Source organism: Penicillium riverlandense, assembly GCF_028828495.1.
Source record: "Penicillium riverlandense strain IBT 135883 chromosome Unknown utg000001l_segment0_segment0, whole genome shotgun sequence".
Lineage (NCBI taxonomy): Eukaryota > Fungi > Ascomycota > Eurotiomycetes > Eurotiales > Aspergillaceae > Penicillium > Penicillium riverlandense.
In genome coordinates this window covers 2,313,707-2,333,640 of record NW_026643194.1, presented here as the reverse complement: position 1 = coordinate 2,333,640, position 19,934 = coordinate 2,313,707, and the positions used below count along the sequence as shown (strand labels likewise).

Sequence of the window (19,934 nt, the reverse complement as noted above, 5' to 3'; positions counted from 1 at the left end):
AAGGGAGTTGTTTTTACCGATATGATAGACGGGCATTCTGAATGTGGTGGTCATGAGAGAGGATGAAGAGGAGGTGAAGAGGTGAGGCGGAGGATCGCCGTGAAGTTCGGGAGCATGTCCGAGATCGGGTATTAATCCTCGTCTATCTGTCTATATGGTCTCTAAATCTCTAATTATGTATCCACAAAGAGAAAATCACTGGAAAAAAAGAGCACCAGGCAAATCCAACAGTTGCCTAGCTTTGCTTCTTGCTTGCACTTTGCTCCAGTTTCCAATGCAAGGCCCCCTCCGAGTCAGCATTATGCTTAACCTTGCAGGTACCGAACGTGTCGACCAGAGACTTCAGATAGGAACCCTGATCGAGACGATACTGGTCTCCAAGGAAGGGCACAATTGCCTCCGTTGCCTCCTCCGCATGGTAGAAAGGAATCCGGGGGAACAGGTGGTGGATAACGTGATAGTCGATGATTTCGTGGAAGAAGTGGCGTCCGATAAAGCCAAATCGTCGATCGACCGTGCAAAGGGCGCCTTTGACAAAGGTCCAGGCCTTCTCGTCGTAGTGTGGGACGGTGGGGTGAGTATGATGCAGGTAGGTGATGGCGACTGTAAAAAGGGTTAGAATTTCAAGACTGTCAATTCTGAACGAGATATTCTTACCTAGCCATTGATGGACCCAGAAATAGGGCACAACGTAGAGCAGCACAACGTTCCATGCGCCGATCTGTGTAGCCAGGTAGTAAAGCGCACCTCCCACGAGCAGAAGGCCCAGGTCAGTAATCGCCACTAGATGCGCTTGCGAATTCTTGAACAAGGAGCCAAAGGGATCAACGTGACTGTTCCGAAACATCTGAACGCCGGTGCCTTTGGGCGGCAGGCTCTTATTTCCGGCGCTGACGTTGAACAACATGTATAGTTGCCACCCGAACAGCTGATGGCCGAGCAAAGTGACAGCATGATAGAGAGGCGTCTCTTCAACCAGCTCCACAAATTTGGTGTAGAGGGTAGGCTGCTGGTTCTCGACCTCGGCTTCAGTCGGAGGAACAAAGACCACATCTTTGTCAATGTGGGCATGGTACCGATGGTGACGAGCATGGGTGATCTTCCACGAAAAGTAGGGGACCATGAGTGCCGAATGAATAGCCCATCCAACAACATCATTGAGCAAAGGGAATTTAGAGAAGGCGCCGTGTCCACATTCGTGTCCAATGATCCACATCCCGGTTCCAACGCAGCCTTGGAGAAAGGTATAAAGGACCCAAGCTCCGGCCCGGAGCGTCGGTGACGGCAGAAGATCGATCTTCAGGGCGAGCCACACGAGCGCAGATGCATAGACAATGTCGCGGAACAGGTATGCAAATGCTTTGAGCGCGGAACGCTCAAAGCAATGCGCTGGGATTTTCGATCTCAAGAACCCGTACGTGACATCTTTCGCCTTTGCGGGGTGTGAGCATGATTGGAAAAATTGTCGCATTGAAGGGACATGAGAAAGAAATACCTCGACTTCAGCCTTCAATTTGTAGACCACCGGCTCTACCGTCTGAGTTGTTGAAGAAGACATATCTGTATGCAGTGCTGCTTCCAGGAAACAAAATGCAAAGCTGAGTGAAGAGCAGTGATAAAAGAGCTCTCTTGCCCCTGGTAGAAAATTTTATTTACATGAATCGCATGGTCGATTGATTGGTTCCTGGGGTACCCTAATCATGGAGCCCTAGGCGGAGCCTTTCTAGACCACTTCTAGACGTTGACCGCCCCTATCCATGGGCGAGCGCGGTGGCGGACCAATTGCAACAGGGCCGGGTAACTCCTACATTGCCCGAGTCCCTGGAACTCGCTTAGCTAGCCAACAGAACCGTTGGCCAGACGTTGATGTGCACGGGATTCACGTGGAGAATTTTTTTATTTTCTAGTCTTAGCGCCTAGTTAATTTTAAATACCCCTAGCCACCCAATATTATAGGCTCGGACAGCAAGCTTAAGCCTAATTAATCGCTAGCTCGGATCCCCCTGACAGTAGCGCGTATTTATTTTCACGTGCTTTGAAAATAATCTTTTTTTTCCACATTAGTATTAGCAGTTGATGTTGTGTTCCACGTAGAGACCAGGCGAATCAAATTACCCAATAACTAGCAAGACATCGGCAAGGAACTATCTATCGAGTAGGCAAGACATACGGAAGAGAAATAATCGAAGTTGAGATCTGACAATTCAGGAGGTGGCGTAGGAAAAATTGAAGGCGGAAATCGATAAGAAGATACCCTGCCGGAAGAGGCAAGTAAATGGCGACATGGGGAAACTAGCTGGAAGGATTATTATTGTGGGCCAGATTTAGCAATCCAACAAATAACAGACAGCAATTGAAAAAAGGGGGCGTATTGAGACTGGAAAGGAATGCTCATTATGAGTGTCATTCGTAGCTCCTATTGTTAATGTCACTTGGTCTGATGGGCACTTCAGACATTCCACTAACATTTATAGCCTCGCGTCTGTTCTCAGTCACTTAAAGAGCAATGGTAATTACACTAGAACGCTAGGTGAGGATAAATCGGGCACCCGAAAATGGCTGGCTACCTTGTAAAACAGACAGCCTCTACTCACTGCTCATGCACATTGATCAAAAAGGTCTAGGATCACTCTTGCTATGCAAAACAATCTTCTATTTTTGATGGATAAGTTAACTGAATCTTGCTTTCTGGGTGGCCAGCATCGGTTGTTTTCAAACGCCTAAAAGAATTTACGGCAAATACCTCAAGATAACTCCAGAGCATTCTAGCACAGCAAAGTGTTCTTCATCATACCCTGTCAAGACCACATGAGCTCCTGAATCAATTCCTTTCGGGATAGGAAGGTATTCAAATACCGTTGCAAAAAGTAAGCTTTCCAGTTTCATGAGCAGAGCGTTGCTATCCAGGTCGAGTATCATAGAGAAACGACGTTATGCAAGAGGGGCCTTGATTGCTTTCTTCTTTCATGGAGCACTGGATAAGCCCAGTATTCTTATAATATGGAAGCATAGATGGCATTATGCAAACGTTAAAACAGTAGAGATATACTTGAATAAGAGTAGGTGGTCCCATTCAGGGTCACTACGGCGAGCCTGGGCCACAAACTCGAGGTACTTTTCATCAGCCCAGGGCAAGATACCAGCAGGGTCATCAGAAAGGGCAAAACCGATGGTTTGTGGCCGCATGCGCATACAAAACGCAGACACTCCCCAACTTCTGAACGCCTCGTTTACGTGGTCTCGCTTCTTCTGTCGAGACCACGATATACTACTACCTGAAGCTGCGTGACGCCCTGGTTCGCACTTGCCTTGATGTATTCAACGAGCTTGCTTTTCGGTTATCACGAAGTTTACAGTCGGAAATAGTCGGATCGTCATATAGTATAGTGATTGTGTATGTAGAATGGTTCTTCCCTCCGCTGGAAACCCAGTATGCATCCCAACATCCACGACAACCACCATTTGGGAACCACAACACGAGGGACTTCATGCTTGCTTCCGGGCTGAAGCTCGAGACCCTTGACGAATGCGAAGAAGCCAAGGCTATCCGGGATGCCCTTTGAGAGAAAGAAGCGCAGGAGTATGCTGAACAAGAGCTATCTCGATCGGCTGCGGCGCAAGAGAGCGCGGGAGATCAACAACCGCATGATCCACAGCAAGATGAGCACCAACATGACCACGACGATGACACCGGGGAAAGATACTACAGGGAAGGCAGCGAGGCGTCATACTACGAGGACGAAGCTGAGCCCGATTATGACGCGTCCGAGCACGATGACTACCACTACGACGACTACTGTGCCGATGGATGTGATTAGTTTTCTGTGACTGCTGGAGTCATGGCTGTACTCACCATTCTTCCCACTTTGTATGTACTAGCTGCTTCTATGTGGAGACAACCACCGCTCTTTTCTATCTTTCCACCTGCAACATCCCACCACGATTATTATTCCTCCCATCTTTCTCTCCCCACTTCCCCTTTTACTTCTTCTCGGAACAGGACGAGTCCAGGACTAATCTAACTCGTCCGCGACCATGTTCAAGAAGAAGCCGACGGTGCGCAGAGCTCTTTGCCCTCCCCGCACCTACCCCTCCATGACCCGAGGAAGACTGACAACAGCAACAATCAGATCAAAAACCTAGCACCCTTGCGATCGTCAGACAGGAGGAAGATCGCCGACCAGATCATCAGCGACTACCACATTTCCGTGCCCACAAACCCGTCCGGCGACGCAAGTGATCCAGCTGCGTCGGGCCCCTCATCGAACCTCTCCTCAATCCGCAATGCCCTCCTCCCTGATAACTCGCAGACCGCGCGATTCACAACAACCGCGGGCCCTGACCTCAAAGAGGTCCAGGGCATTGTCTATGTTGGCGCCCACTCCGACGGCGAAGACCGGGTGCTCTGGTTCAAGCTAGAACACGGCCCTGGCGCGGACAGGCGCCTGTATCCCACAGTCTACACATTATGGAATAACCCCAACATTATCCCGCTGCTCTATACTCCGGAAATGGTGATGCGAAAGCTGCATGGCGGCGCGGACTTGATGACGCCCGGTCTGGCCAACGAGCCGCCGTTCCCGCAACGCGCAGTCAAGGGCGCGGTGGTCGCTGTGGCAAGCGTGGATCGACACACTGTGCCGTTATTCGTGGGCGTTTGTGAGATCGATGTCTCGGCATTAGGGGAGGTGCAGGGCACCAAGGGCCATGCGGTTCGTGGGCTGCATTGGGAAGGGGACGAGCTGTGGGCTTGGAGCTCTTCCCCTCGCCCCGGTGGTCCCGCTCCGGAGTACCTTCAGGGCTGGGATGAAGAAGCTGATGGAGTGGAGGAGGGCATTGAGGGACTCACGCTCGAGGACCAAGAGGAGGCTCCCGCTGCAAACACCGTTGGCGAATCTGCAAATGAACAGCCGGCCCCAGCAGAAGAGCCCGTTGTCAAGGAAAGGGAGCCGTCAACGAAAGGTATGTTGAATATCGTATGGAGTTGCACGCAGCTAATGGCCTCCAGAAATCGATGACGCATTCATAAATTCTTTCATCTACGCCCTCTACAAGCTCAAGAATGACAATCCATCGACACCAAACCATGGCTTGTCACTCCCAATTACACCCTCGGCGTTGATATCAAACATCATCACCCCTTATCTCCCTATATACTCGGTACAGCAAGCTCAGTTTTATAACATTAAGAAGACCAGCTGGAAAAACGTCAAGAAGTTCATCAAACATCTGGACAAGATGCAGTTGGTGAAGGCGAAAGACCGCAGCGGACAGGAAACCGTCATTCTAGATGTTGACTTCAACGACCACCGGGTGGAGCGGTTTGTGCCATACAAGCTGCCGTCGCGGAATGCAGTGGAGAATGCCGGGAAGGGCAAGCCCTCCGAGGACAAGAAACCAGCTGGCGCGAATGGTGACGATCCGTCGGTAGGACAGTCGCTTACTGTCTTGAGTCTATACAGACCAACAAGCAAACTGACCCCGGCCATCTTCCCATCTCTCGGGGCGGGGAACCCAAAAAACTACTACAAGTATTCCGACGTCTCGAACCACCTGGATCAGTACCTACAGTCGCAGGATCCGCCCCTTATCTCGCAAGAAAACCGACGCATCATCACCCTCAACCCGTTTCTCGCCACCACTATATTCACCTCGTCATCCACCGAAGACAAAGGCACACTCGCGCGCGGGAAAACCACCCGCGACGGTCTCCTGAAACGCATCGTGGAAGATTCCTCCTTCCTGCAACCGCACTACGCTATCCTGAAACCAGGCCAGACACTTGCAGACGTCAAAGCCAAAGCCGGCGCAACACCCAAAGCGCTCGTCACGATTGAGAAGCGCACAGGCACCAAGACCGTCACCAAGGTCACGAACCTGGAGATCTTTGGTATTACGCCTAGTCTGCTTGCGGAGGAGCTGCAGAAAAAATGCGCCAGTAGCACGAGTGTCACGCAGGCGACGGGTGGCGCGAAGGGGGTCATGGAGGTCCTGGTACAGGGAGACCAGCGGAAAGCGGTTGATACAGCGCTGGTGAGGAGGGGATTGCGATCGCAGTGGGTTGAAGTGGTTGATAAGACGAAGAAAAAGAAATAGGGCATCTTGGAGACATTGGTGATATATAGATGGCCCGCTGGAATATCCACCAGGTACTAGCATTGAATGCAATCAATCTGCTTCTGGACCAATATATTTTGCCCACATCGAATACCGCAGGCTTACATTTGTATTCAAGGGTCTCCCCAGTGGACAATTATTACTCTTCAGATGATCAATGAAACTTTTGGTTTATACAATTCCGAGACAAATCAACAATATCCTAAGCATTTCCGCAAAGACCATTGCGACAGGCATGGCCCAGCTCATCCATGATTAAACAAGCGACATAAACGCCAGAAATGGGTTCGTAACACTTCAATACCTTGCCATGAAAGGCCCAACCGAAGACACTCTCGATTACTCCTTGGCATCCACCTTCTTGGCCGGGTGGTCACCATTTGCATCCTCCTCACGGCCTCGCTTCTGGCCTGCCGACTCGGTGGCCTGCACCACGGGAACACCACTGCCAACGTGTGTCAGTCTATGCATCTCAACAAGTTATTCGGGGACTGGGCAAACTCACCGAGAATCTTTCTCAGCCTTGCGGTCCTGGAAGCCATTCTTCTGGTCCTCATCGCGGCGCTCCCGCCAGTCGCGCTCCCGATTGCGGTCGCCACCGCGTCCACCGCGACCACCACGGTTTCCACCCCGGCCGCGGCCGCCGCGGTTATAGTTGGGCCTGACCTTGCCGGCCTTGATCTCTTCCACCTTCTCGTCACAGTAATCCTTCTTGCTCTTGATGAGCAGGTCCTGACCCTTCCACTGCGGCTTGGGGTCCAGAGCCAGGAACTCCTTCTGCTTGTCCTCCGAGGCAAATTCAACAAAGACGCTGCCCTTGAATGACTTGTCCGCGGTCCGGCGCAGACGGATAGCGTTGACGGGTCCGTACTTGGCGAAGAACGCCTCGATCTCGAGCTGGGTGTCGGCATCCTCCGATCCGAAGCCCTTGGCGTAGACGCTGCGGGCCATGGCCTGGTCCTCGAAGACCTTGACGACGCTGGGGTCGGGCATGTTGGTCACGGACTCGGGCAGGGGCTGCTTGCGCTTCACGGCGGTGTTGTTTTCGACGAGATCCAGAGTCTCGGACGTCTTGAGGGCCTCGACGATGGCGCTGAACGGCTGGAAGCGGTGCATGCGCTTGAACGAGTGGAGCAACTCCAAGGGCACGGCGTTGTTGGCGGTCCCGCCCACCTTGGACAGGAGGAACTTGTCCATGGGGAGGTTGGAGTCGGAGAAGTAGAACTCGACCTAACCCGGGGACGGTTAGAAAAAAGGGAAGAAAGACCAAAATTCGGTCGGCGCATACCTGCTTGCGGATCTCCACGGGGTCATCCGTCTCCTTCAGCGACGAGGGGTCAAACTTGGCATTGTTGCGCTTGCCGCCGCGGCCACCGCGCGCACCGGTATACTGGCGCTGTGGTCTGGCGGACTCGGACTTCTCCTGGGCCTGCTCTGACTTTTCGCCCAGCTTGGCCGCTTCGGCGACGATGCGGGCCTCGTCCGCGTCCTCCTTGGGGGCCTTGTCGCCCGCCTCGCCCTGCAGCTCAGCGAGCACGTTCTGGACGTCCTTCTCGGCTTCCGCATTAGCGGTCTTCTCTACCTCAGCCATGGTTGCGGATGTGTGATCGAGCGGGGATCGCTGAAGTGGTCGTGCGGAAGGGTCAAGGGAGGAATGTGACTCTGAGACACTGGAAGAGTGACTCGACGAAGGACGAGTTGAGTCACGGGGTGCGCGGGAGAAATTCTGCACGAAACTGCGGAATAAGCGCATGGATGTGAATAATGACTGGATCCTGGAGCACCGAAATAATTTTTTGCGGTACAGCTTGATGGGGGCCTGAGGCAGCCACACTAGGCCGAGACGGGCACCGAGTCTGGATCTATACTTCACTACCGGGAGACCAGGCACAGTACCGAGGGATGGTGCAGGGTAAAGGCGTCTTGCAATGGAGAAGAGAGAGACTGGACATTTTCCAGGTCTATATGACCTTGAATCCACCATGGACGTCTGCGACGGCAGCATTCGGCAATTAATTCGACCCGGTTGCACCTTCCTGAGGCCGCAGACCAAACGGGCTTAATATGCTCAGTCCTTTCCTTCTTCACCTCATCCTGACACTAATACTCCAATCCTCTCTCTCCCCCGACTCGATGTCGTCCACTTGACCGTGACCCCCGTTATCGTTTTCGAGTCGCACGCGGCAAGCCTCCATCACTGGCCGTGACCCGCATTTAATGAGAACTGCCTTGGCTCTGTACAAAGAATACAGGATACTTGTCAGGCCCGAAAAACGCACGGTCATTGAGATATCCAGGATCGCCGCTGAGCAAAACCGTGCAAGATGGAGGACGACAGCGGAGGAACAGCGGAATATGATTGGCCAGCTAAGGACGTAAGTCAACCCATGCTGGAACCCAGGATGGCATGCTAACCTCGACGAGATCATTTATTTGTCAGTCATTGGGCCGTTTATGCTGGCGGCTATCATTGAGTGGCTTCTATGGCTCGCAGCGTTTCTCTATTGTTTCGTCAAGGTCTTCCAAAAGGCCGACCACTGGAGTGTACAGTGTCTTGCGGCGCTGATGACCGTCCTATTCATAGTCCTACGGTACGTTGCCTTTGATGAAGTCTCTTCAAGGGTCGGCTAACCAGAGAGGCTGAATGGTAGACTGGCTTTTCTTCCCGCCATGCTGGTCACACTCCCCCTGCCGCCCCCTATCACCGAGCACTTCCCTCTATCGATGGTGATGGGGTTCCAGTGGTTTGCCTTCTGGTCCTTCTCGGTTCTTCTTGTCGGTCCGTGGCTATTTTGTGTTTACCGACTCTCCACCAACTCGTTGGGTCGCACGAAACGGATCAAAGAAGTGCTGGATGACCGGACGGTCCCGAAGACTGTCGTGGTGATGCCGGTGTACAAAGAGAAACCAGAGGTGTTGATCAAGGCGGTTGACTCGGTCGTCGAATCCGATTATCCGACCAATTGTATCCACGTGTTTCTCTCCTACGATGGGAACGCTGTGGATGAGTCCTACTTGCAGGTGATTACCCACCTGGGAGTTCCGCTCCTGTTCGACACCTACCCCCAGAGCATCGACGTCGTGTACAAGGGGGCTCGGATCACCATTTCGCGGTTCACACACGGCGGGAAACGACATTGCCAGAAGCAGACTTTCAAGCTGATCGACAAGGTATACGCCGAATACCTGAAGCGCAATGATGATCTCTTCCTGCTGTTCATAGATTCGGACTGCCTCATCGACAAACTCTGTCTGCAAAATTTCATGTACGACATGGAGCTCAAGCCGGGAAGCAACCACAACATGTTGGCCATGACTGGCATCATCACTTCGACTACAGAAAAGTGGAACGTGCTCACAGTCCTTCAGGATATGGAGTACGTCCATGGGCAGCTATTTGAGCGCTCTGTCGAGTCTGGATGCGGTGCTGTGACTTGTCTCCCTGGTGCCTTGACAATCCTACGGTTCTCTGCGTTCCGAAAGATGGCCAAGTATTACTTTGCTGACAAGGCCGAGCAGTGTGATGACCTTTTCGATTACGGGAAGTGTCATTTGGGCGAGGATCGGTGGCTCACCCACCTCTTTATGATCGGAGCCAAGGAGCGATATCAGATTCAGATGTGCACGTCCGCTTTCTGCAAGACCGAGGCCGTCCGGACATTCGGCAGTCTGTTGAAACAACGGCGCCGATGGTTTCTGGGGTTCGTCACAAACGAAGTCTGCATGCTCACGGATGCCCGGTTGTGGAGACGTTATCCCATGCTCTGCTTGGTCCGTTTCCTGCAAAACACCATTCGAACTACCGCACTCCTTTTCTTCGTCATGATCATTGCTCTGATGACCACCGCAAAATCGGTCAAGGAGGTTCCTATCGGCTTCATTGCAGTAGCCCTGGGGCTGAACTACCTGCTAATGGTCTACTTTGGAGCCCGACTCAAACGGTTCAAGGCTTGGTTGTATCCGTTGATGTTCATCTTCAACCCCTTCTTCAACTGGATCTACATGGTATATGGAATTTGTACAGCAGGCCAGCGCACCTGGGGAGGACCCCGGGCTGATGCCGCCGCGGCCGATGCTCATACAACACCCGAGGAAGCAGTCAAGCAGGCCACGGCGCAGGGTGATGAGCTCAACGTTAACGTCGATACCTTCCGGACCAGTCTGGTGCGCCGGCGGTCCGTTCCTGTGCGTCCGCCAGACAAGATCGAAGGTCGATTTGCGCCTGCAGCGCAACTAGACGATGGTTACTATGTCAACACAAACGACAGCGGGCCCTCTATTATGGCAAGCCGCTGGCCTCCTCTGCCCAATGTGCCTCGGATTCACCTTCCCACGCATGAATCGAGCGATTCCGTACCTACCATCTCGGACAACTCGGTCTCGTTACCCTGGAATGCGGAAACTCTCATGAGCGAAGAGGACCAGAAGAAGTTGCTCTATGCTCGCCATGCTCGGTCGTCGGCCAACATCACCAGTGTGGATGAGAGTACCGATATTATTTCTCCGGGGCCCGACCCAACTGTATTAGCTGCTGCGCTGGAACCGCCACCCCATCGCTCCTCGATTGATATTGCAGAAGTCATGACGATCTACCCAATGAGGAAGACGAGCGATCCTGATGGCGAGCAGCCAACGGAGGAAGCCCAGCCTGTGGCCAGCGATTCCACCCCGGAGAGTCCGAATGATCCTCCCCAGCCTATGGTCAGCGATTCCACTCTTAAGCGTCCTCTTGAAAGCCAAGACGATCCTCCCCCAGATCCGAAAGGGCGGCGAGCATCGCTATTGAAGAGGCTGCGCAGAGGGTCCCGAAAGTCCGACGCAGGCCACATGGTCTAACAGAGAAGGTTGGCCGAGCATGTTCTTTTGACGTCAATCTGTCCCACTTTTTTTTTTTTTCCTCGCTCGGCGCGATGTTTCCACCCGGTGGATTGCCACCTGTATTCTTATGATTTGTGGTCCCTTGCTGTCTGGCTGTGCTTCGTGCTGACTGACCATAGAGAGGGCGTATGTGTTTCTTGCTGCATCTCATAGCTTCAACTATACTGTGTGTTCCTGTTGTCGTCTCCGTGCCCTACTTTGCCTTATCGATAGATGTAACGTTAAATCCAAGGGAGGCTTATGTAATGCCCCTCCTCCGGGCGGTCAACTGATTTTTTCTGCGTTGCAGAATGCCAGGCGGTGAAGCCCGTAGATGTATCCAGCAGCCGCCAGAAGATTCGATGGCCACCACCAGCCTGGCCGCGCAGAGACAAGTACCGCTGCAAAAGTTGCCTCTCACACTGTCTTCTATCTTCCTATCTCCCTTCCCCCCATTTGTTTGACCACCACTTACCCGCCTATATCTGATCGCTGATCGGCCGTGTTATCTGCCCATCCAATAGACGAGTGGCGCTGCAAATTCTCCCACTCCTCCCGCCTCTTCTGCCATCCTCCCTTCCCACCTCCCAACTACGCCCCCCAACACCGCATTCACCCCCCATTTCCTTCCTACAATGAGCGTTGTCGGTATAGATTTTGGTGCGCAGAGCACCAAGATCGGTGTTGCTCGCAACAAGGGTATAGACATTGTGCGTATCTGCCCCGCCCCAGTCCTGCGGATTTTTTTTGCGATCTTTGTCTCATCCCAACGTCACAACGTTTGCCAGTAATTGATGCTGACCGTGGAATTTTTATGACTGCTACAGATCACCAATGAGGTTTCCAACCGTCAGACTCCGTAAGTGACATTTGGGAGAATTAATCTCATATTCGGATTTTGAAAGGCTGACTCGATTTTTTTGTGCCCTAATAGGTCTCTGGTCGGATTCAACGCCCGCAGCAGAGCCATTGGCGAAGCTGCCAAGACACAAGAGACCTCCAACCTGAAGAACACCGTGGGAGGCCTCAAGCGCCTCATCGGCCGCAGCTTCAGCGACCCGGACCTTCAGATCGAGCAGGAGTACAGCACCGCACCCATCTGTGACGTCAATGGCCAGGCTGGCGTCGAGGTCAACTACTTGGGCAAGAAGGAGAAGTTCACCGCTATCCAGCTGGTGGCCATGTACCTTCAGAAGATCAAGGATATCACCTCCAAGGAGCTGAGACTGCCCGTCTCCGATGTCACCCTTAGCGTTCCCGCTTGGTTCACCGATGTGCAGCGCCGAGCGATGATCGATGCCGGTGATATCGCTGGTCTCAATGTGCTCCGCCTCATCAACGACACCACCGCCACTGCCCTCGGCTACGGTATCACCAAGCTGGACCTCCCCGGCCCCGAGGAGAAGCCCCGCCGCGTGATGTTTGTCGACATCGGCTACAGCGACTACACCGCGTCCATTGTTGAGTTCCGCAAGGGTGAGCTGAACGTCAAGGCCACCGCCTACGACCGTCACTTCGGTGGCCGCAACTTCGACAAGGCTCTCACCGAGCACTTCGCCGATGAGTTCAAGGAGAAGTTCAAGGTCGACATCCGTACCCACCCCAAGGCCTGGGCACGTACCCTGGCTGCTGCTGAGAAGCTCAAGAAGGTGCTGTCGGCCAACCCGCAGGCGCCCATGAGCATCGAGTCCCTGATGGATGATGTCGATGTTCGCGCCATGGTGAAGCGTGACGAGCTCGAGGATATGGTTCGCCCGCTTCTGGACCGGATCACTGTTCCCGTGGAGCAGGCCCTTGCTGAGGCCAAGCTGAAGGCGGAGGACATTGACCACATTGAGATGGTTGGCGGCTGCACACGTGTGCCCGCTGTCAAGGAAGCCATCTCCAAGTTCTTTGGCAAGAACCTCTCGTTCACCCTGAACCAGGACGAGGCTATTGCTCGTGGCTGCGCCTTCAGCTGTGCCACCCTCTCTCCTGTCTTCCGCGTGCGTGACTTCTCCGTCCACGACATTGTCAACTACCCCATCGACTTCACCTGGGAGCAGTCGCCCGATATCCCGGATGAGGACACCAGCCTCACTGTGTTCAGCCGCGGCAACGTCATGCCCTCGACCAAGATCCTCACCTTCTACCGCAAGCAGGCCTTTGATCTCGAGGCTCGCTACGCTAAGCCCGAGCAGCTGCCGGGCAAGATCAACCCCTGGATTGGCCGCTTCTCGGTCAAGGGCGTCAAGGCCGATGCCAACGACGACTTCATGATCTGCAAGCTCAAGGCCCGCCTGAATCTGCACGGTATTCTCAACGTTGAGTCCGGATACTACGTTGAGGATATGGAGGTTGAGGAGCCTGTGCCCGAGGAGGGCGAGAAGAAGGATGGCGACGTAAGTTGATTCTTTGATGATATTTCTGATACATTTTTTAACTAACGGTTTCTCAATAGGCCATGGACACCGACGCCGCCAACGGCGAGGAGCAGCCCAAGAAGACCCGCAAGGTCAAGAAGCAGGTCCGCAAGGGTGACCTGCCCATTGTCTCGGGCACTGCTGGCATCGACCAGGCTACCAAGGAGAGTCTGACCGAGCGCGAGAACGCCATGTACATGGAAGACAAGCTCGTTGCCGAGACCGACGAGAAGAAGAACGAGCTCGAGTCCTCCATCTACGAGCTGCGGGACAAGATCGATGGCGTCTACTCCGAGTTTGCCAGCGATGAGGAGAAGGACAAGCTGCGGGCCAAGCTGACCGATGTTGAGGTGAGTTATAATCTCCTGTCTGTTTTAATAATAATAATAATCATGCTGACCACCTACTCCCACAGGACTGGCTCTACGAGGAGGGCGAGGACACCACCAAGTCCGTGTACGTCTCCAAGATGGACGAGATCCGCTTCATCTCCGGCCCCATCATCCAGCGCTACCGCGAGAAGGTCGAGGCCGAGCGCGAGGCCGTCCGCAAGGCCGAGGAGGAAGCCGCCGCCAAGAAGCGCGCCGAAATTGCCGCCCAGAAGAAGGCCGCGGAAGACGCCAAGAAGGCCGAGGAGGAGAAGAACAAACCTGCTGCTGCTGACGCGGATGCCGAGATGAAGGATGCGCCCGCGGATGCTGACGCCGCCCAGGGCGAGACGGGAGAGAAGCAGTGAACCAAAAGAAAAGGGAATGAAATGACTTGGAGAGAATGACGACCTTCCTCTCCTCTCCCCTTCGAGATGCAATGTTTTTTCTTTTTGCAGGAACGAGTTTAGACCGATCAGCGATTGTTGTTTGATCATTGGTTTCATCATCTTTTTCTTCTTCTAATGGCACACCCGTTATGATGTAGATCGTTGGTTTTCTTCTGCTATGCCCTCCTGCCCCAATGAATAGATGAATGCAATGTGAGCCATGTTCTAAAAGATGGATAACCTGGAATCTTTTTATAGGAAAGATCGAGCGTAACAGTCGTTGACTGGACGTACGTAGTGATGGCCAACACAAACTTTTTCTTTATAATGGTACAAACAAAAGTCGCATTATTCCTTTATACTCTAGAGATGACAATCTACCTGGTAAGTGTCGCAAACCCATCCGGCTGAAGCCGCAACGAGCCAAGTCGACCAGGAATAATACCAAAATTCAGAGTGTATACCATTCCTCGGTATCCGGGTTGGCCGGATGAATATGCGGTGGCTCTCCGGAGCCCGGGTTGTTGGTCTTTTTCTGTTCTTGCCTCTGACTCTGTTTTTCATCATACCTATCCCGTCCCGTCTGTACAGAGCGGACTGTCCACTTATGCGCCTATAGGATTATTATATGATGGAATATATTCTCCAAGGTCGAGCACCATACATCTTTAGACATATTGACTTCTTTTATTGATTCTCTACCTCATTCCGCCATCTCCAAGATTCAGAATGCGCACCGCAACGTTCATCTGCCCAGCAGCCTCCTTCAAATTCCACTTTTAGGAGCCCGGACATCTTGTCCATGGCCAGAAATGCAGTGGCAGATCCTCTCGCTTGACATCCTTATATTTTGGTTCACCCCTGCTTCAGCTCTAGGACCCAGGAACTCGTCAACCCACTGCTGTATTTTTGGACATGCTGCGCCTAAAGTACAGGTTCAATGCCTCAGCGGAATACAAATACATCCACGAGCCCGGCAGCGACAATATCCTGGGCCACTATGACATGCGGTCCTTCTGTGAACTAGTCGAGGATGCCCAGCGCGCGGACTCACTGACGTATATGATGCGGGCGTATCTCAGTTTCTTTGATAAGAATGGTCTGGAGATGTGGATTGCGCATGGGACGTTGCTTGGGTGGCAGTGAGAAGTGGGAAGGTTAAGGAGCAGATGATGCTGTCGCCTGGGGAAACCCCCAGCCTGGAGGGTGACTTCGATTTTGAAGTCGCCGTTTCCAGATTCTGAGGTTGGGGTCATTTTGTGTTGCCACACTAGGACAATGTTAAGAAAGCCTGTGGCCACTAAAGTTGCGTTATGGTCAAACTATTATCAAGCGTGAAGATCATCTCATATAGAGGCCCCACAAAAGTCGGGGCTATGATGCCGTCCTGTGCTCTATATTCGTAAAGGATCTGGTTGATTGGGTTTAGAGACCTCGTATCCAACCCTGCAGCAATGAGTCAATCTAGACCGCATTTTCAAGAGAGGCAAAAAAGAAAAGAGTATCTACATCTATTTCTATTGTCCCACTTCCATAATAATACAATCCCATCGTCTCGGCTAGCGAAATTCACAGCTCGAGAGAGAACAGAAGAAAATATGGCCCTCAATTCGGTAGCCTTGAGCGAGTTCACTTACCGGAGTGATGCGTATGAATATTCAATCCGCTGGACATGTCTCGGCGATGATAGCAACCCGCCGCTTATTTTCGTCCACGGAACACCATGGTCTTCATATGTCTGGATACCTTTTGCAAAGTCACTTGCCGCGCGTTACAAGATTTACCTCTTTGATAATCCTGGCTTCGGTGAATCACTCGGGGGTACGCCAATAGCTCCCAAATATGGTGCCACCGAACTGGACGCATCCCTCGCCGGCCAAGCCGAGGCATTTACCGCCCTTTACAAGTCATGGAATTTCACGACTGACCGACTTCCACACGTCATTGCACATGATAATGGCGGGCTTATCACACTCCGCGCGAATATCTTGTTTGGCTGTCAATACGCCAGCCTCTGCCTGATTGACGTTGTCGCTCTATGCCCTTTCGGAAGTCCTTTCTTCCGTCTTGTGTCGCAGAACCAGTCTATCTTCAAATCGATCCCGGACGGAGTTTTCCGAGGCATGGTTCACGCATATATCCGGGGCGCGGCATTTAAGCCTCTCCCGAGTCTTGTTGAAGACCGGCTCGTACAACCGTGGGTTGCCGGTGGGCGTCAGGGCCAAGAGGCGTTTACCCGACAGATGGTACAAGCTGACCAGATACATGCGGAGGAAATAGAGGGACGATATGGAGATATTGGTAGCACGGTTCCAGTGAAGATTATCTGGGGAATGGAGGACAAATGGATCCCCGTTGATCGCGCAGAGAGATTAGCCCAGAAGATCGGGGCAAAGGAAGTCGTGTTGGTCAAGGAAGCAGGGCATTTGATCATGTTTGATCAACCGGAGCGGCTGGCTACGGAACTTGCCATATGGTTGACGGAGGTGACGGTGTAAACTCCGAAGTATACAAATTGCCTGTTTCGGTGCTTACAAACCGAGTGGAAGCACATCGAATTTCGCCTCCGGAGTGTAACTACGTACGTATATCAGCTTCTCTAGTTTTTCTTCGTTCTTTCTACATCCAACCACGTAATAACATGGACTCTCTCGAGCTGACCGTCCACCACCATGGCAACCCTCACACCCTTCAGCTTGCCGCCTCAGCAACTCTTCACGACCTCACCTCTCTGATCGAGACCACCCTCAACATCCCAGTCGCAAACCAGAAACTACTGATCGCACCCAAGCCGGGGATGCAAAAGGCCCCGTTCCCGCCCACCCGCCTCGACGCGCTCATCCCCCTCAGCTCGCCCAAGCTCAAAATCACTCTCCTCGGCACTCCCGCCAAGGCCATCGCCGACCTGCACGAGCAATCCGCCAGCACACGGCGTCGCGACGAAGCTCGCGCCTCAGCGCTAGCCGCAGCCCGACGAAACCCCAAGCCTGCCTCATCATCTCGGTCTGGTGTGCACACGCTCGCCAGCTCAAGCAATAACTACACATTCCACCGCCTCCTCCCACTCTCGTACCTCCCGCAACCCGAACGCTCCCTCCAATTCCTCACCCGCCTGCGCGATGACCGCGGCATCCGCGCCGCAATGGCAAAGCACAAATTCAGCGTGCCGCTACTCACAGAAATGAACCCCGTCGAACACACAACTATGGAGTCGCGCACCCTCGGGCTAAACAGGAATAAAGGCGAGGTGATCGAGCTACGCCTGCGCACAGATGCCTACGACGGATACCGGGATTACCGCACGATCCGCAAAACACTGTGTCATGAGCTGGCGCACTGTGTGTTTGGGGAACATGATCGTGATTTCTGGGATCTGACGGCGCAGATTGAACGCGAGGTGGAGCGGGCGACGGCTGAGCATCGGCTTACGGAGGATGAATTTTATAATCCGGCTGATTGGGACAGTGTACAGGGTGGGCTGGAGCATGTGGATGAGAAAGGATGGACGGGGGGTGAGTTTGTGCTGGGTGGATTGAGGGAAGATGATGCTGGGAGGAGGGTCGGGCTGGCTGAGAGCAGCAGTGAGAGTCGCAGGGAGATTCTGGCGCGCGCAGCCGAGGAGAGGATGCGGAAGGGGAGGAAGCAGACGGAGCAGGGGGATCAGGAGCATGGAGTTCCATGATATAGTACATTGCGCATTTACGATATTCACTGTCTGTACACCTTACGACTACGACTACTATTTATACAGTTGATGATAGTTATTCCCATGAACAATAATGACATTCTCATGAAGTGCTCAGTAAAGCAGTATTTACACCTGCTCGTTAACGAACAGACCAGCCATACCCTGGCCAGTTCCAATACACATACTCGTAACAAGGATCTTCTTCTTCGTACGGCGTGCCTCGCTGAGGATGGTAGAAATCTGGCGCGCACCGGTAGCTCCCAGCGGATGGCCGAGAGCAATGGCGCCGCCGCGCGGGTTGACCTTGGCATGGTCGAGGCCGAGGTTGCTGACGCAGTAGACGGCCATGGAGGCAAAGGCCTCGTTGATCTCGTAGATTTCAATGTCGTCCTTGCTCAGGTTGAACTTGCTCAGCAGCTTGGGGATGGCGGCCGTTGGGCCGATGCCCATCACGCGCGGTGGGACGCCAGCCACGGTGGCGCCGCAGAACTTGGCCAGGATGGGCTGGTTGAGCTCGATGGCCTTGGAGCGGCGCATGAGGAGGACGGAGGCGGCTGTTTTAGATGTCAGTATAAATTACTATTGTAAAGAAAGAGGGAAAACATACCGCCGTCGGTCACCTGGCTGGCATTGCCACCAGTCGTCCGGTCACCGAACTGCGGGAATGCAGGCCGGATCTTGCCCAGAGACTCAGCGGTCGTGCCGTAGCGAACGCCGTCATCGCGAGTGAGAGTAACCTGCGTCACTTCGCCGGTCTTCGGGTCCTTGACCTTGGTCGTGATCGGAACGATCTCATCATCGAACCAGCCCGCCTTCTGGGCAGCCTCCGCACGACGGAACGACTCCGCTGCGTAGCGGTCCTGCATCTCGCGCGAGATGCCAAAGTCGGCACCGACGTTCTCCGAGGTCTGGCCCATGGGCTGCATGCAGTCGGCCGACTCCGGGTTGCGCAGCACCTCCTCGTTGAACGGGCGGTCCAGTCGATCACCTGAGGCAGACATCAGCTCTGCGCCGAGTGCAACGCCGATGTCGATGGAGCCCAGCGAGATCTGGTTCGCGATGTCCTGCACGGCCTTCAGGCCGGACGAGCAGAAGCGGTTGACGGACGAGGCACCCGAGGTGTGTGGGATGCCGGCTGCCAGTGCGGCAGCGCGGACCATGTAGGCGGCTTTGGCGTCGTTGACATTGCCCAGGCACACGTCCTCGATCAGCGCAGGGTCGATCTTCGACTTGGACAACGTTTCCTTCAGCAGGGCGTACACCATGTAGTCCAGCTCTGTGTCCTTGAAGCCGCCTTTGCGGGCCTTGGTCAGAGGCGTCCGCAGGGCGAGGGTGATCACCACGTCATCCGGGTTCTTTTGGGTGCTGTACGACTTTTGTTAGATTTGACCATATCGTTGGGTCCGAGGTACCTACATGGCGTTGATGCCGCTGGAGCCGGGCTTGAGATGGCTCAGGAGGGAGCTCAGACGATCTGCGGCCATGATGTATTGGGAATTGGAGAGACTAATTGGGGGACTGTTAGTATGCATTTTGTACCTCGGCCAAACGCCACAGGGTTGGGTTGGGAGTGATTGCGTGGAGATTCAGAGTGTTGCGATGCGGGCTTGCCAGGGAATAATAATAATGGCTGTAAGGAATGCTGCTGGTATCACTTACCGACTGTATAGAGGGATGGGAGAAACAAGAGGCAAGAAGCGAAGATGGAAGAGGAAGAAGACAAAGCCATTGAAGTAGTTGGCGTTCTCCGCTTTGCCCCCGAGACTGCCGAGGCCCAAGGGCTGGCTCGTTATCCGGGGAAGTACCTGGTACCTGCGCTAAGCTGCGACTTGGCACCTAGATACAAGTATCCAGTACTTTGTCACATCTTATCGGCTTCGGCGATACTATGAGCTGTCGGCTCCGATGAGTGGCTGTCGCAAAAAGAATACAACAACAATAATAACAATACAGCACAGATTGGACTCGAGATGGATTTCTTCCATTCTAATTCTGATTACAAAGGGGATATCATACAAGCATTTAGTTACAAAACCACGCTCTCTAAGCATATACCGGTAACGCCTGACTACCGCGGTCCCAGCGCGAGACCTGTTAAACCTTAAGAAAAAAA

At 53.4% G+C, this 19,934-nt stretch overlaps 9 protein-coding genes across 9 annotated transcripts; 6 read left to right on the top strand and 3 right to left on the bottom strand.

Annotated features, from left to right (window-relative positions):
- Nucleotides 1-235: 235 nt before the first annotated feature.
- N7474_000955 (oleate delta-12 desaturase) lies at nt 236-1,471 on the bottom strand (the record flags this gene model as incomplete). Its single annotated transcript, XM_057192370.1, has 1 exon — nt 236-1,471. The coding sequence occupies one exon, from the start codon at nt 1,469-1,471 to the stop codon at nt 236-238; it is 1,236 nt and encodes a 411-aa protein (XP_057057323.1).
- A 2,081-nt stretch (nt 1,472-3,552) lies between these two features.
- Nucleotides 3,553-6,096, top strand: N7474_000954 (putative RNA binding protein Ligatin/Tma64; the record flags this gene model as incomplete). Its single annotated transcript, XM_057192369.1, has 3 exons — nt 3,553-3,817; nt 4,144-4,962; nt 5,009-6,096. 3 exons carry the CDS (start codon nt 3,553-3,555, stop codon nt 6,094-6,096), a joined length of 2,172 nt encoding a protein of 723 aa, XP_057057322.1.
- Nucleotides 6,097-6,456: 360 nt separating this feature from the next.
- N7474_000953 (tRNA maturation protein LHP1) lies at nt 6,457-7,708 on the bottom strand (the record flags this gene model as incomplete). The annotated part of the gene is made up of 3 exons (XM_057192368.1): nt 6,457-6,562; nt 6,623-7,347; nt 7,406-7,708. The coding sequence occupies 3 exons, from the start codon at nt 7,706-7,708 to the stop codon at nt 6,457-6,459; spliced, it is 1,134 nt and encodes a 377-aa protein (XP_057057321.1).
- Nucleotides 7,709-8,441: 733 nt separating this feature from the next.
- Nucleotides 8,442-10,953, top strand: chsD (chitin synthase D; the record flags this gene model as incomplete). Its single annotated transcript, XM_057192367.1, has 3 exons — nt 8,442-8,492; nt 8,542-8,708; nt 8,769-10,953. The coding sequence occupies 3 exons, from the start codon at nt 8,442-8,444 to the stop codon at nt 10,951-10,953; spliced, it is 2,403 nt and encodes an 800-aa protein (XP_057057320.1).
- Nucleotides 10,954-11,609: 656 nt separating this feature from the next.
- hsp88 (Hsp70 chaperone Hsp88) lies at nt 11,610-14,112 on the top strand (the record flags this gene model as incomplete). The annotated part of the gene is made up of 5 exons (XM_057192366.1): nt 11,610-11,684; nt 11,802-11,833; nt 11,909-13,355; nt 13,415-13,726; nt 13,792-14,112. 5 exons carry the CDS (start codon nt 11,610-11,612, stop codon nt 14,110-14,112), a joined length of 2,187 nt encoding a protein of 728 aa, XP_057057319.1.
- Nucleotides 14,113-15,048: 936 nt separating this feature from the next.
- On the top strand, nt 15,049-15,279 carry N7474_000950 (putative mannosylphosphate transferase (Mnn4); the record flags this gene model as incomplete). The annotated part of the gene is made up of 1 exon (XM_057192365.1): nt 15,049-15,279. One exon carries the CDS (start codon nt 15,049-15,051, stop codon nt 15,277-15,279), a length of 231 nt encoding a protein of 76 aa, XP_057057318.1.
- Nucleotides 15,280-15,731: 452 nt separating this feature from the next.
- On the top strand, nt 15,732-16,631 carry N7474_000949 (alpha/beta fold hydrolase; the record flags this gene model as incomplete). The annotated part of the gene is made up of 1 exon (XM_057192364.1): nt 15,732-16,631. One exon carries the CDS (start codon nt 15,732-15,734, stop codon nt 16,629-16,631), a length of 900 nt encoding a protein of 299 aa, XP_057057317.1.
- A 143-nt stretch (nt 16,632-16,774) lies between these two features.
- N7474_000948 (putative zinc metalloproteinase) lies at nt 16,775-17,815 on the top strand (the record flags this gene model as incomplete). Its single annotated transcript, XM_057192363.1, has 1 exon — nt 16,775-17,815. The coding sequence occupies one exon, from the start codon at nt 16,775-16,777 to the stop codon at nt 17,813-17,815; it is 1,041 nt and encodes a 346-aa protein (XP_057057316.1).
- A 132-nt stretch (nt 17,816-17,947) lies between these two features.
- Nucleotides 17,948-19,305, bottom strand: kat1 (putative 3-ketoacyl-CoA ketothiolase (Kat1); the record flags this gene model as incomplete). The annotated part of the gene is made up of 3 exons (XM_057192362.1): nt 17,948-18,375; nt 18,429-19,186; nt 19,238-19,305. The coding sequence occupies 3 exons, from the start codon at nt 19,303-19,305 to the stop codon at nt 17,948-17,950; spliced, it is 1,254 nt and encodes a 417-aa protein (XP_057057315.1).
- Nucleotides 19,306-19,934: the final 629 nt, after the last annotated feature.